Source organism: Vulpes vulpes, chromosome 2 (assembly GCF_048418805.1).
Source record: "Vulpes vulpes isolate BD-2025 chromosome 2, VulVul3, whole genome shotgun sequence".
NCBI lineage: Eukaryota > Metazoa > Chordata > Mammalia > Carnivora > Canidae > Vulpes > Vulpes vulpes.
This window is the reverse complement of record NC_132781.1, coordinates 36,988,599-37,004,410: the sequence shown is the minus strand read 5'-3', so window position 1 is coordinate 37,004,410 and position 15,812 is coordinate 36,988,599. Positions and strand designations below refer to the sequence as shown.

Here is a 15,812-nt window from a genome sequence, read left to right as displayed (position 1 = left end):
CCTAAGCCCCTTGGGGATGACTTAGAAGAAGACTTCTGGAATGCTTAGGGTCACGTTCCCCTCACCAGTGTGTAGCTAGCTCCATATACAGCAGAGGCTAAATTATAAAACCCTATGAACATCATCCTGGGAAAACAGAAACCCCCACCCTAAACCAGTTGACCCAGTGAGCATGCAATGAGCTGTGAGGATAACAGAGGAGTTGGTAAACTGTGTCATACTAGTGGCTACTTTGCCACTTGGAGGCCATGCTTAAAACTTCTGTCAAAGAGAGCCATAGGTCCATTGTGCTCAGAGGGAATACTTTTTGTTCTCATTTGATGGGATGAAAAGATACCCTTTTTTTGTGGATGTACGAAATGAATCTCAGAGACTTGTGGTTAAGACAGTAGTAATGGTATGAGGGTAAATCTGACTGCTAAGCCCAGACTCTTCCTTTGTTGACCTGGCATTACAATTTGATTGTAAGTCTCTGCTGAAGATATGAGTGAATTTGCAAGAACTTGCCAGTATTGGTTAATAATAGGGAGAAGACAGTGCGGTAACTTCATTCAATGTGTGAAGCAGAAAAGAGCTTTTCAGAAGTATGTCTCGTGGATGATAGTGATGCCTGCAGCTTTTTTTGGGTTTGATGAGTTGGGAGCATCTTGTCCAATCTAGGGATTGAAAAGAAATGAGCGATAAAGGATGCAAATGGGTGTTCCTTCATGTACCAACAAAGAGATGATTTAGTATAAGACCGCATTTAATTCCAAGTACACATCATTTTGCCTCTTTGTTACCCAGTAATTCTAGGAAAAGTTATTGTATTTACACTGAGAAAGTATCAGCAAGGTGCAGTTATTTATGCATGAGAGCCTACAATTGGTTGGAGCCTATAACCCATTATAGGGGCCCATCCACCCCTTGCTTGACCTGTTTGCCCTGAGTGGAAGAGGCTCTGGGTATGCAGCTACTTTGGATCCCAGATGCACAGGGATTCTACTTCATTTTCTTGAGTCAGACCCACACAACCTCGCTGCTTGCAAAGAGAGATCTGAGTCTCTGTGGTCCAAATATTTTTTACTAATCCCATTCTCCTCTCAGTATAACAGATTCCATGTCCCCCATCTGATTTTCTGTGTTCTTCCTAAAGGCTTAACTATTGTGAACATAGACTGTGACCCTCTTAAAGGTAGTGAATTTGGTGCATATAAGGCTTTCAGTAAAATTTCAGTGTAAGAACAAGAGACTTGGATTTCGATTCTGTTTCTACCAGCTGTATGTCACACAACCTCTCTGAGCTTTAGTTTAAGTATCAGTAACATGTGGATACCTGCTCTAGCTACCTCCCACAGTTTTTGTGAGGCTCAGATGAGATAATGTCTATAAAATTGCTTTTTTTTTTTCCTTGTTAATACCTTTACCATTTAATAGCTTATTTTGTTGATGGGAGGAGTGCAATCAGTGTTGGTACTATATGGTTACCTCTAACTATGGACTATTTATTCCCCTTCAGGCCTACTTCCAGTGTTCAGTAGAAATGATAATGCAGATTGGAGTAAATAACTAAACATACATCCTATTATTAAATAATGCTACTTTACATGAGCTCATATCCAATATTAGCAGAAACTGGACTATAGAAAATACTAACCTAAACCAGAGATGACAACTAAGTTGGCATTGGGTATCTGAAGTACTGTGATAAGAAATGCTCTGGTGCCATGGCTGGATAGAAAGATAGCTGTGTTTCAGCTTTAAAGATTAAGATATAATTACGTATAACATTGTGTAAGTTTGAGTACGTTACTGCATATATATGTTTTTTAAGTTTTATTTGAGAGAGTGAGAGAGCATGAGTGGCGGGCAGGCAGAGGGAGAAGTGGACTCCCTACTGAACAGGGAGCCTGATGCAGGTTCTCCATCCCAGGACCCTGAGATCATGATCTGAGCCAAAGGCAGACACTTAACCAACTGAGCCCCCCAGATGCCCAACTGCATACGTTTAAATATTGTAATATGATTACCACCCTAACATGTCTTGTCATAATAATTATCAGTTCTTTTTATGGCAAGAATATTTAAGATCTAGTCTCTTAACACTTTTGAAGTATATAATACAGTATTATTGACTATAATCGCTATGCTATGTGTTAGATGTCCAGAACTTTTTCAGCTCCTAGTGCACTGTGCTTGATTATTGATATGTGCAGCCAACGTAGAATTAAAGAGTAGTGACATGTATACCATTCTAGACTAGATAATCTTTGAGACCCATTCTCAGTGCTATAATTCTGCAAAAGTGGATTCCTTTTTAATTTCATTTTTATTTTGGGATGCCTGGGTGGCTCAGCGGTTGAGCGCCTGCCTTTGGCCCAGAGCATGATCCTGGAGTCCCGGGATCGAGTCCCACAAGAGGCTCCCTGCATGGGGTCTGCTTCTTTCTCTGCCTGTGTCTCTGCATCTCTCTCTCTCTGTGTCTCTCATGAATAAATAAATAAAATCTTAAAAAAAAAAAAAAGGCTGAGGCCAGTTCTGAGGGGAAACTGGATTTAAAACAGCCATGCTGAAACAGTTTTAGACACCAAAAGACAGTATGAGCTTATGATGCTGTCAGGAAGCCCAAGCCAGGAGGAAAGAAGCTACTTTGCCAAGTATTCGAACTTTTCAGTGCAGGGATTCCTAAACTTTGTTGAATATAAGAGTTACCTAGAGGCAGGAATGGATACATATACTGTGGGTTCTGAACTCTTAAATTTGGTGGTATCCTTTTTTTAGAAAAAGAACACAAATTTTAAAAATACAAAATTAGATATAAGCTTTATACAAGTCCCATGGATCTTGAAGTTTAAGCTTCATTAATTTCACAGTAAATCCACCTCTACTTAGGGAATTTGTTAAAAATCTTAAGAATAAGATTCCAAGGGGATCCCTGGGTGGCTCAGCAGTTTAGTGCCTGCCTTCGGCCCAGGGCATGATCTTGGAGTCCTGGGATCAGGTCCCGGATCGGGCTCCCTATATGGAGCCTGCTTCTCCCTCTGCATGTGCTCTGCCTTTCTCTGTGTCTCTCATGAATACATAAATAAAATCTTAAAAAAAAAAAAAAGATTCCTGGCCTCACTCTAGACATTCTGATTGATTGTATCTGGGTCTTAGAAATAATATATTTTCAATAGATAGCGTGTTATGTTATGGCTGGGCTGATGTTAGGAAAATACAACAGTACTACAAATACCTATTTCCTGACACATAAAAGAAACACCAGCATTTACTTTACAACTGAAGCAGCTCCCTGTCTCCCAGCACTTCTATATTAACCTCATTTTCTCCAAGCAAATGACATAAACCATACAGAGACCACTTGCCTTCTTGGGCTGAGACTCGAGCTGGGATTCAGCAGCCCCAGGTTGCTGGCCTTCCTTCCTTTGCCTTCTCCACAACTGCTGGCATTGGCATAGCACTCTGGCTCCCCGGCATTGGCTCTGAACAGAAAAAGTGACTGGTATTAATTTCAGGTGGCTGGTATGCATTTGGTTTCCTTCCAAACCTCCTGTCAGGCCATTTAAAGAAAATCATCTTTTTTAAAGAAAACAATCTCTCATTGGATCTATCCTCCCTAGAAAATGCCCAAGAACAGCAGAGGGAAGGAGCTGGCATTTAGCAAGCACCTCCTATGTGCCGGGTGCTTTTCACACAGGATCTTAATTAACTTTCCTAAACACCATGAGAGGTAAATATCATTAGTCCCATTTTACAGATGAGCCAACTGATGTTGAAGTGAAGCAACTTTCTCAAGACTACTCAGCTTGTAAGAGGCAGTTCTAACCAAACTCCAAAGTCTATGCTTTTTTTATAATGTGAGCCTGCCTCTGGAACAGAAGAAAGTGTTTACAAACATTTGGGGGAGCCAACGTCTGCCTTTGGCTCAGGTCCTGGGTCCTGGGATCAAGCCCCACATCAGGCTTCCTGCTCGGCGAGGAGGCCACTTCTCCCTCTCCCTCTGTCCCAGCTCACTACCCCGTTCATACTCTCTCTCATGCTCTTTCTCTGTCTCAAATAAAATTTTTTTTAAAGATTTATTTATTCATTCAGAGAGAGCGAGAGAGAGGCAGAGACACAGGCAGAGGGAGAAGCAGGCTCCACGCAGGGAGCCCAACGCGGGACTCAATCCCGGGTCCCCAGGATCACACCTCGGGCTGCAGGCGGCACTAAACCGCTGCGCCACCAGGCCTACCCCTCAAATAAAATCTTTTTAAAAAATCTCTGTCAAACATTTTATTAAAGTAGGCTCCATACCCAACATGGAGCCTAATGTGGGGTTTGAACTCATGACCCTGAGATCAAGACCTAAGCTGAGATCAAGAGTCAGATGCTTAACCGACTGAGCCACTGAGGCCCCACCAGGAGAAAGTCTTTATAGATCAAGTCCAGGGACCCAATACACCAACCAACTTACAAGGCATGGGACTTCAAAAATGACAAACACTATGATGGTGACTCCACTGAGCAACAGGGTGACAGCAATCAGAAATTTGACCACAGTGCTCCATTTCTGCCTCTTCTTTAGGTTCTCATCTGTGTCTAAAAGGAGAGGAGTAGAAGAGGGAAAAGAGAGAACTTGAGAGAGGAAGAGATTGATCCTCTAACCTGAAGTTCTTTTAGCTTCCCAGACTAATAGGGGCACAGTCTGATGCAGAGGCAATAGGCTGAATTTCCAATTCAGTCAGGAGTGGGATGGCCATCATGGGCTCTGTTCTAACTTCCTTTGTAGCCTCTTCTTAATGCATCACCTTCCCTGGGATTTGGGATTTGCCATGATCAAACAGGAGTGATTCTTGCTTTGCTTTCAGGAAGCAGGGGGTATGCAAGGAGTTCTGAACTTTTCTTTCACCATCAGCCTCTCAAGATGTCTCCTTTTGTGCTCAGACACTGTATGGGATCAGAAAATCACCTTCGCTGGTGGGGAGTAGGAGGAACAACAGTGAACTAGCATTTCTTTTGGGTCAAAAGGCAAAACTGGGGACAAATGGCTCATATGCTTCTTGTTATTACTAATCTTATAGTTGCTTCTCCCATTGGAACTGAGATGTGACCTAAACTGGAATATTACAGAATTTGAGTCCTGGCCAATTTAGGGAGAGCCATTTCCTTAAAACAGTGCAGATGAAAACATGCACTTAGTAGTTGTCTTCAGTGTAATGATGCTTAGTGTTTAAATGTTGTCCACCTGTACATGCAATGGTTGGCCCCAAAACTGGCTACAAGTTCACTTGTGTGGAGATAAGATATTATCAACAGTGTCAAACTACAAACTTCTGGGACCTTCTTTAGAGAAGCTGTTTTTTTTTTCCCCATAAGAAATGGAGTGATTCTCTGATGTAAAATTCATATAATTTCTCAAACTCCCGGAAAATCCTAGAAAACCCAAACTAATGGTTGGGCTAAAAGTGTTTCTTTTTCTTACTGTTTTTGTCTCACTCCTACTTCTTTTGTACCTTGTTTCAAAGTGCTAGAAAAATCATCAGTACTTGTAGTTTTCTCACCTCCTTTTTTCCCAGGAGTTATGGAGGTGGTGGTGGTGGGAAAAGTCTCTGATGCAGCCTTCCTCACTGCATAGACCTTACATTGGGAGATCCCTGGTAAAAAAGCTAAGAAACAATGAAAAAAACAACTGTGAAAACTTCAACCTGCCTTTATTTTACCTGACAAAACCCTTATCTCTATGCAGTCAATTATCTAGTTAGAAGGGGGTAAGTGCTACTAAAAAAAAAAAAAACAGAAAAAAAAAAAGAAACTAAAAGCAGAGCAAGGGTAGAGAACAGTCGGGGGGTGTAAATGGGCAGTGGCTGGGCAACCTGCAATACAAGCTGGTGTCCTTGAGAAAACGAGAAGTGATCCAAGGCTTGAAGGAGGCGAGGGATTAGTTAAGCACACACCTGGGAAAGCAGTGATCTAGGCAGAAGGGGCAGTGAGAGTAAATGCCCTGAGGCAGAGTGAATGTGTCTGACATGTTATTGTTTTAAAGGAAAAGCAAGGAGGCCAGTGAGACTGGAATGGAGTGAGCACAGGGTAGTAGATGAGGAAAGTTCTTAAAAAAAAAAAAAAAAACGGGCCTATATTAGGAGCCTTGTAGGCTAGTGTAAGAACTTTGGCTTTTTTGTTCTGATTGAAATGGGGATTCAATCCAAGGTTTTGAGCAGAGGAGTGATGGATGGCTTTGTTTTGAAAGGATCACTGGATTGCTGTATTAGAAATAGACTGCAGGGAGGGCAAGGGTCAAAACAGAGAAACATGTTAGGAAGCTATTGCAGAAATCCTAATGAAAGATGATGGTGACTCAAACCAGCTATGGAAGTGTTGAGATACAATTGGATTCAGGCTAACTAACTAACTTCACTTGGCTCCAGAATTGACCTAATCCAATTCGGACACTGGTCCCTATTTTGTTTTTTGTTTTTTGTTTTTTTTTTTAATTTATTTATTTTTTTTTCCTATTTTGTTTCTAATGGTCTCTTATCATTGCTTATTAAATTAAGTAAGGTCTGTAAGTCTTATTTGACTTTTCTAAATTACTTTCCCAAGTCTTTATTAAGTCCATGTGAAAATGATCTTGACTTCAGAGGCCAATGGCCACTGCATGAAATTACAGAGGAAGGAAAAGTCCCTGCTTTCAGTTTAATCAGGAAGACGGTTTTGGCAAAGACAGGCAGAGACAGAGAGCCAGAAGGTTCAAGAGGAAAAACAAGGATATTATATGAAATATTTCCAGGATGGTGCCAATCAGTTCTCTGAAGTGATAACATATGTGTTTCTGAGACAGATGAGATGGAAGATAAACATATCTCACTTTGGAGAAGTCACATAGGTTCTCTGTGTTTTGGTTTCTTTACCTGTAAGATGATTCTAACAAAGTAATTCTTGGTCTACCTATTTCACGGGGGTAATGGAAAGATCAGAAACAAATAAAAATGAGGAAGCAGGTATGAAAACACTGCACACCAAGTGATATTATGATTGAAAGAGAAGGAAGAACCTCATGATCCTCTAGTAGAACTGTGCCCTCTAGCCACGGGGATAATGGTATTTCAATGTGGCATGTCTTCCCACCTCCTGGGAGCCACTGTTTCAAAGTTTCCTTAATAGGCTTCATCTGTCAGTGTATTTTTAGTTCTGCCTAAGCTTTGAAATTAATGTCCATCTATGTTGGCAGCTCGTTTAGGTCTCATCTGCTAGGTAACTGAGCATTAAGGTGGAGCACATCTGTAAATACAAGCACTCCATTCCCAGTGATGATGGAATCGCAATATTAGTTTTTCTTTGGCTAAAGATATTTGAGCAAGAATAACCCCTCTTTCAGGAGATATACAAACTCCAAATCTATGAAATGGATAACTTAGCAGATGATGCTTTGCTTTATTACAAAATAATTTATTTCAAATAGGGAACATTGAGTACATTATATTTAAATGGAAATCTCCCTTGTCGATTATTCTGTAATAATACTAGCAGGTCAAAAGAGCTTATTTGAGAGGCCTTACATATTGCTGTTGAGTTTGTGCTTTAGATCTAAACCTCCTTTTACATATCTGTAATGAAATTATCTAGTCAAATCTCATTTGTAGCTGTAGGAACTGAGCATTAGAGAAATTAAGGTAACTTGTCAGAGATGATAAATATTAGAATAAACACTTGTTTGATGTTATCCCTTCTATACTCCAGTTTCACCTGGGGTAAACAGTCCTTAGGAATCAGTTCACACTAATCAAATTCCAAGGAACCTTATTTATATGCTAAAATGACATTTTAAAAAACCTATATAGGAGCATGTATCCGTCAAATGGATCAGGTAGGATTTTTCTCTTCTAGGTACCCTGTTCTAAACATATAAGTTCTTTTGGGATGCCTGAGTGGCTCAGTGGTTGAACATCTGCCTTGGGCTCAGGGCATGATCCCAGAGTCCCAGGATCGAGTCCCACATCAGGCTCCCCACAGGGAGTCTGCTTCTCCCTCTGCCTCTCTCTCTCTCTCTCTGAGTGTGTGTGTCTTGTGAATAAATAAAATCTTTAAAATAAATAAATATATAGGTTCTTTTGAAATCTAATTAGAAATTCTAGATTTTTTTTTTTTTTAAATTTTTTTTTTTTTTATTTATTTATGATAGTCACAGAGAGAGAGAGGCAGAGACACAGGCGGAGGGAGAAGCAGGCTCCATGCACCGGGAGCCCGATGTGGGATTCGATCCCGGGTCTCCAGGATCGCGCCCTGGGCCAAAGGCAGGCGCCAAACCGCTGCGCCACCCAGGGATCCCAGAAATTCTAGATTAATATAGAATATGAGCAATAGGAATTGGATGGTATAAATGATACCAGAAGTGAAAAAGACCTAATGAGTTATCATTGTCCACCAGAAAGAAATTTCAGGATATTTATAGTAGAAGATCTTTTCATTGGCCCAATTCCGTAAACAGTAACAAATAGTCTCCATCTGACATTTTTCTACATTCCATGATGACCCACATCTTCTGATGACTGTGTTGTAGTACATTATCATCCTTCCAGTTTCAAATTCCTACTTAGCTCTGGGAACATTTTTTTTTAAGATTTTATTTATTTATTCATAGAGACAGAGAGAGAGAGAGGCAGACACAGGCAGAGGGAGAAGCAGGCATCATACAGAGAGCCTGATGTGGGACTCGATCCAGGGTCTCCAGGATCATGCCCTGGGTTGCAGGCAGCGCTAAACCGCTGCGCCATCAGGGCTGCCCGCTCTGGGAACATTTTCATAAACTCTCTTCTGATTGTTTCTGGGACATCCTTTTGTGCAGACTGATGTCAACTGTAGGGTGGTAATTTCAGAGGGCATCTCTTTTTTAAAAGATTTTATTTTTTTTATGCGTGAGAGAGAGAGACAGAGAGAGAGAGAGATGTAGAGACATAGGCAGAGGGAGAATCAGGCTTCTTGTGCAGAGCCTAATGCAGGACTCGATCTCAGGACTCCAGGATCATGCCCTAAGCCAAAAGCAGACGCTCAACCACTGAGCCACCCAGGCATCCCAGAGGGCATCTCTTTTATGACATTTGACCATTTATTTAATTTTTATTTCTACCTTACTTAGTGTTTCTCACATCCTGGTATTCAATGTAAGTTTAAATTCAGAATGCTCAGTTTCAAACTTATAAATGGGGTGGTATTTCAAAAGTCCATGCATAAGTTGGTTGTTTGGAATTCATCATTATTGCATAGAAATGTATCATGAATGTTGATTAGGTCTGCAAACTAGCCCACAAACATCCGTTTAAGCTCTTTGCACAACTCAAGTAGTACTGGGTATTAGCTTAAATTCTGCATTTAGGAACCAACTGGCATGTCATGAAGGAAGGAGGAAGAAACATGCCCAGGGCAAATTTTTGAATTAGGTTGATTTCTGGCATGCCTGCGCCTTCTTAATCTCCTAGTTTTCCTTGTCCCAAATTTCTAAGAACTAGTGACCGTCCCTAATTTCCCAGAATCCTACAATGCACTCTATCCAAGAAAAATCTACCCTGCACAGAGTGCTCTAGACTCCAGAATGACTCAGTCCACTATTATTGACACTTGCCATTGGTGCTTCAAAGGGGATGATTCAAGGTGTGTGTGTGTGTGTGTGTGTGTGTGTGTGTGTGTGTGTCACATGTTAGGAGGAAAACAATCTGGTTGAATTACTTTACATTAATACTCAATATTACCAAAAACATCCAAATGCTATCAAAATTTTTTCAGATTTTAGTAAGAGGTTTTTTTTCCCCACACAAATTTTTACCATATGAACTTTAGAAAGTACAATAAAAGGAGTGAAAACATTCATATCATGAAAGGATGTATACGTAAGCCATATCCCAATAATCTATCCATTTATTTCCCAATCTCTAGTCCTCTAAATAGACTGTAGTTTTTAAAGTTTTTTTCTCATTATTCTGATTGGGAATCCTCAGTTTCTCGAAGTGTCAAGTTTTATTTTTCCAGTAGTGCAGCAGTAGCATCTAGGGGATTGCCTGTATGTAAAGAGAAACTGCCAAAATAAAAAAAACTCCTTGACAGAAAGAATGGGTAGAGGAAGGAAAGGAGGGCAAAGCAGACAAAGTTAAGGCTGATGTCAAGAACCATTGCCCAACAGCTTAGGGGGAACAGGCATCTCACAGTGTGGGTGGAAGTGCAAAATGGAATCACTGGGATGGAGGTAATGTAGCAGTAGCTATCAAACTTTCGATGCAGCAAACCTGCAAGATGCTTCTTGGAATTTATCAGATTGATAAATTGCAGGTACACAGAGAGGAATGTGCAGGGTCATTGCTTGCAATATTGTTTGTGTTTACAAAAGATTAGAAACCAAAATATCCGTCAATAGGGAACTGGTGGAATAAATTTTAATATGGGTATCTAGCTGGCTCAGGGGGTAGAGCATATGACTCTTGATCTTGAGGTTGTGAGCTTGAACCCCATGTAGGACTTAGAGATTATTTCAGGAAATAAAATTATAGTACAGCCATATAAAGGAATACTGTACAATTTTTGAACAAGACAACTTTATACATATTGATATGCAACAACCTAAAATATACATTGTTAAATGGGGGAAAAAAGCAAGGTACAAAATAGTAGTTATGGCATCTCCGGGTGCCTGAGTGGCTCAGTTGGTTAAGCATCTGCCTTTGTTTAGGTCATGATCCCAGGGTTCTGGAATCAAGCCCCACATAGTGGAGCCTGCTTCTCCATCTCCCTCTGCCTGCTCCTCCCCTTGCTTGTGTGTGCGCGCTCTCTCTCTCACACACATAAATAAAATCTGGAAAAAAATTAAGCTCTACACATCCATATAAGCTTAGAGTAGGAAGAAAATGCAATAAGTTGGTAATAGTGGTTCCCTAGAGAACTCTGGAGGACTGAGAGATTGGAGTAGGAGGGAGACTGACTTTTCACTCTAAATCTGTGCTGTTTAAATATTTTACTGTCTGCATTCAAAATAAATAGAATTCAAATACAAGAAGACCCATCAGAAATGGAAATTACATGAGAATCACAGCATGTCAGGGTTAGAGGGGCCCATAGAAACTAAAAAAACGTTTCCAGAGAAGACACAGATCTGCCCAAGGAGAGAATAATCCATTTCCTTGAGGCTTTAGCTATTACTAAGCTCCATCTGGCTTCAAGGATATCAACTAAAAGTCAGTGCCTACCTCCATCTCATTTTCCAGTCTTACCTTTGCCTGTTAGAAGGAATCCAGTCTGAAACTTGGATGTGGGGGTTAAGTGACAATTTGGGGAGTCAGTGCTGTTTCTGGAGGGAGCAGCAGTGATTCTCAGGTTCTTCAGAGTATGCTTGGTCTTTGACCTTTTCTCTGAATACACAAGGTTCACTTTGACTTTACTCGAGCCAAGGCACTGCAGGGTAGCCACAGTCTGGTTTTGAATGAATGTGGACCTTTTGGCTTCTGCCTGAGCCTCTGAAAGGAAAAAAGCCAGACAGAACAATGAAGCTGGTTCTTAATGTGAATTAAGATTACCATATACAACTAAACAACTTCCATCATGACCCCTGTTAGAACTCCTTCTCTGTACTTTCTTCCCCTTTTTTGTTTATTAAAGATTTCATTTGTCTATTCATCAGAGACACAGAGAGAGAGGCAGAGACACAGGCAGAGGGAGAAGCAAGCTCCATGCAAGGAGCCCGACGTGGGACTCAATCCTGGGACTCCAGGATCATGCCCTGAGCTGAAGGCAGATGCTGAACCGCTGAGCCACCCAGGCGTCCCATTTTCTTCTCTTTTTTATTTCACTTCTTCCTCAACATGTGTTTATGGTCCTGAATATACAAGCCCTGCCTTTCCTTCTTCCTGCTGTGGGTCTCATGAAGATCAGTGACTGCAGTAATTTCAGCCCAGAGAAATGCTCATAGATTGTTTTCTCCATTTCAGAGAGGGTTGAGCACTGCTTCCTATTTCTTCACCCTCAGCAGTTTGATTTATATAGAAATGCCTTAGGTAATAACTGTTAATTTAAAAATTGGTTTCCAGAAAGCCCCTTGAGGGGATACATATCTTTAAAATAGGATATTTGAGATCTGTGCTAGGAATGGGGGAGATACGCATTTTTTAAAGGTAAAGATTTTCTGGAATGGTAAGGTGATTTTTCAAGAAGGGCTCATTCCGTACCTTGCATGAGCACATCCCTGATTCTTCTCACATCCTTTGGGAAGAGCCTGGGCAGCTGTTCCACATGGCAGTTGCTATCTCTGAGTTCTGGAAACAAAAGGAGAAAAAAGGTCAAGATTTACAATTTATTGGGTACTGTTCAGAATTCCAGGTATTGGAAAGGGGAATACAAAAGAATGCAGTGCCTTCTCATATAGCTGGCAATTGGAGAGATCAAACAATGTCAAGAAAATATTTTTTTTTTAATTTTTATTTATTTATGATAGTCACGGAGAGATAGAGAGAGAGGCAGAGACACAGGCAGAGGGAGAAGCAGGCTCCATGCACCGGGAGCCCGACGTGGGATTCGATCCCGGGTCTCCAGGATCGCGCCCTGGGCCAAAGGCAGGCGCCAAACCGCTGCGCCACCCAGGGATCCCAAGAAAATATTTTTTTTTAAAGATTTTATTTATTTATTCATGAGACACACAGAGAGAGGCAGAGACATAGGCAGAGGGAGAAGCAGGCTCCTCACCGGGAGCCCAATGTGGGACTCGACCCCCAGACCGGGATCATGCCCTGAGCTGAAGGCAGAGTCTCAACCGCTGAGCCACCCAGGCATCTTTAAAAAGATTTTAAAATGGGAGTTAACCTAGCATGAAGAAAACTGAGTACCAATCCATTACACTTAGGGGAAAAAAGGTGAAATAGAGTTAAGTGAAATTAATAAGTTAATGAAAAGACTAACCAGTCCATTCTTTCAAACGCTTATTATCCCTTCTTATTTTATCTGACTTCTTATATTAAAACTTTTGAAAACTTATTAAATGTAACCCTGAACAAAATATCTCTTCAAGTTTCCATGGAACCACAGCTCATAGTTTATTTATGCTTTTTGGCACATAACTCACAAGGTGTTGTACTCATCTGTTAAATGTCTTACTGCTGCCCCTTGAGCTCTTTGGCCTTAACTTTAATTAGCTAATTTTAGAGATGAAATGTTTGGACACTTTGAAAAACTGTGTTTTAAAAAACAATTATCAGAGAGCAGCAAACGGTGCCATTCCAGCCCACCTTAAAAAAAGAAGACAATGTCTCATGAAGGTTATGAATTTGGGAGTCTTAGATGTTGATAATAACGAAACCATGTAGTGAAGAAAGTCATCTAATAATGAGAGTACTTTCAATGTTAGTTACGTGAACAAGACAGAAGAATACATCGCATTCTCTAAAGACTTCTCATCATGGAATAGCTAACTGAGTTGAAATAAGTTACAGTCCTGCCTAGAAGCAAGAGAATACATGGGATGACTGTAAAACATCACTTACTGAGTACTGATTGGCTTTATCTCAATCTGGTGGAATAGATCCCCAAACACATTCTAGGTCTCTCTTTGGGTTTTCTAGGATATTAGACTACTACAGAAGTTCTTACCTTTCTTGCTGACATCATAGGACATAATGATTAGGCTGAAAACCAAGATGGTGTCCATGTTAGCTGAAGCACATGCTGTTAATCTGTCACAGCCCCTTAGTCTTTTTGCTAGGTGCTTTCACTGCTCTGTAACCAAGTTTGACCCTGGGAGACTCTGCTACTACCCTAACTATTTTGCCCCATTTCCTGAAGACCCAGGAATAGAGCTGATTGGAGAGAGGACCAAATGTGCTGGTTAATGATTGACTCAAAAAGTCTTTTTTCCGACTTCATAGCTGGTGCCGACATAAGGAACTGTAATTACCTAGAAGTTTCCCTAGAAGAAGGGACATAAACACCTAGTGATACGCCTTACAAATACTTGCAGATGGACACGTAGACATTCACATTCATGCTTACTGACACAGGCATATAAATTTATACACTGACATAAAGAGATGTAGAGATTTCTATTTGGAAAGTGATTTCAAGAATAGAGCAGGAAACGAGGACTGAATGAGTTAGTCGACTACACTGAAGAGAGTGCTGGACTAGGAATTGATAGACTTGAGTTTAGGATAAGTCCTATTTTTAACTCTGTCGCCTTGAGAAAATTGCTTGACTTCTCTGAATCTCCATTTTTCTTTTCTAACTGGAGAATTCCTACCAAATAATCTCTAGAATTCATTCACAGTTGTACACATAAACTCACAGCACAGACAAATCTATCTAGTTTTGCACATTTTCACACCCCTGAATTGGTAGACCACATTGCCATGACTATTACACTAGATCAGTGGTACTGTCTGTAGTTTGGGAAGATTTTCCTAGACAGATAAATGTTGAAGATTTTCTAAAATTGTATCTTTTAGCAAAGAGTTTACATCTAGTGTAATACTCTGTAGAGTTTGTGATAGCATAGCTAGGCTAGATCATACAGCAGAAAAAAAGATCTCCACACATCTTCTGCTGAAGTACAGAGCCTCTGCAGTCTTTCTGCTCACTGTAAATTTATTTCATTGGAGCCAACATAGATTTGGCTATGCATAAGAAGGTCTTGGGGCCTGACACTACTAATGATGTGAAAGGAGCTTGAGTCAAGGGATTTTCCATGAGGGAGCTGATGAGATCCGAGTCAAATCATAATTTAGATATTACCCTGTTTCCTGGCATTTTAATTCAGGTTGAAATCTGGCTAAATTGAATTCAAGGAAAATCTTTTTTCTGTTTTTTAAGATTTTGTTTATTTATTCATCAAAGACACACAGAGGCAGAGACCTAGGCAGAGGGAGAAGCAGGCTCCTCGCAAGGAGCCCGATAGGGGACTCGATCCCAATCCCTGATCCCAGGATCATGTCCTGAGCCAAAGGTGGACGCTCAACCGCTGAGCCACCCAAGCGTCCCTCAAGGAAAAACTTAATGGGGAAACAGAATGGAACAGTGTGTTGCCTGAAATGTGGAAGAAGTGCTGAGAATTCAGCCACAGTGCCTTTTACACTTTCATTCAATAGTAATGTAGGCCTACTGTGTCAGTGAGCCAGATCAAGTCTTTGTTCACATAAAATGATGGGAAGCAGACAATTAATACAGTTGAAAATAAAATAGTGCAGAGGGGTAATGATAATACACGTATGCAAATACAAGATAATTGAGGCTATGATAGTTGTGAAGCAGCAAGCAGGTGATGAGGTGAAGGGCTACTGGCAGAGGTTACATTCACAGTGGTAGGGACAGCCTTCTCTGAGGTGGTGACATCAGAGGTAAAAAAAACCAGGAGAGGGGATGGCATAGAAGCCAATAAAGAGTCTTTCAATGAAGGAATCAGTTGGTCAAATGTGGAGAAATTGTGTATAATAAAGACAGTATCCGTGGATTTTGTGAGCAGTTCCAGCAGAGTGGTGGAAGCAAGAAATGTCTGAGAGGAAATTGGAGGTGAAAAAGTGTACATAACTTTTTCAAGATGTTTTGCTATGGAAAGAAACAGAGAAGCAAGGCCACTGAGTGGAGGGAACACAAGTGCCTCAGATCTTTATTGACCCAGAGCAACACTGTCTTATCCTCTTTTTCCCTGCTGCAATTGCCTGATTCTCTTAGCAGGGTAGGTGGGTAGGGCAGAATTAAGGGCTCCATTACTTTCCCTGAGTGTCATGAGTTTTGCTTACTATTTTCTTAACATGATTAATCAGTTTTTTTTTTTAAGATTTATTTATTTATTTACGATAGAGAGAGAGAGAGAGAGAGAAAGAGGCAGA

At 40.7% G+C, this 15,812-nt stretch overlaps 2 protein-coding genes across 9 annotated transcripts in view; one reads left to right on the top strand and one right to left on the bottom strand.

Annotated features, from left to right (window-relative positions):
- The window catches only part of ACACA (acetyl-CoA carboxylase alpha), a 307,669-nt gene that overhangs the window by 20,654 nt on the left and 271,203 nt on the right, over positions 1-15,812 (top strand). The gene's annotated exons all lie outside the window — the stretch shown is intronic.
- On the bottom strand, positions 461-13,639 carry C2H17orf78 (chromosome 2 C17orf78 homolog). Of its 2 annotated transcripts, XM_025996106.2 has the most exons (7): positions 13,582-13,639; positions 12,168-12,254; positions 11,217-11,459; positions 5,478-5,630; positions 4,439-4,563; positions 3,348-3,464; positions 461-656 (listed from the first exon to the last, which is right to left on the bottom strand). In XM_025996106.2, exons 1-7 carry the CDS (start codon positions 13,637-13,639, stop codon positions 579-581), a joined length of 861 nt encoding a protein of 286 aa, XP_025851891.1. In that variant the 3' UTR covers positions 461-578. The 2 variants fall into 2 exon arrangements, with proteins under 2 accessions (XP_025851891.1, XP_072603776.1); XM_072747675.1 differs by lacking the exons at positions 461-656; positions 4,439-4,563; positions 5,478-5,630 and having other exon boundaries at positions 3,266-3,464.

Coding starts and splice junctions, on each gene's coding strand:
- C2H17orf78 (XM_025996106.2), bottom strand. CDS start 13,639: ATGGACACCATCTTGGTTTTCAGCCTAATCATTATGTCCTATGATGTC. Junction 5,631..11,216: donor ATTCCTTCTAACAGGCAAAG/GTAAGACTGGAA, acceptor ATTGTTTCTTAG/CTTTTTTACCAGGGATCTCC. Junction 4,564..5,477: donor TTCTAGCACTTTGAAACAAG/GTACAAAAGAAG, acceptor CTCTCCTTTTAG/ACACAGATGAGAACCTAAAG.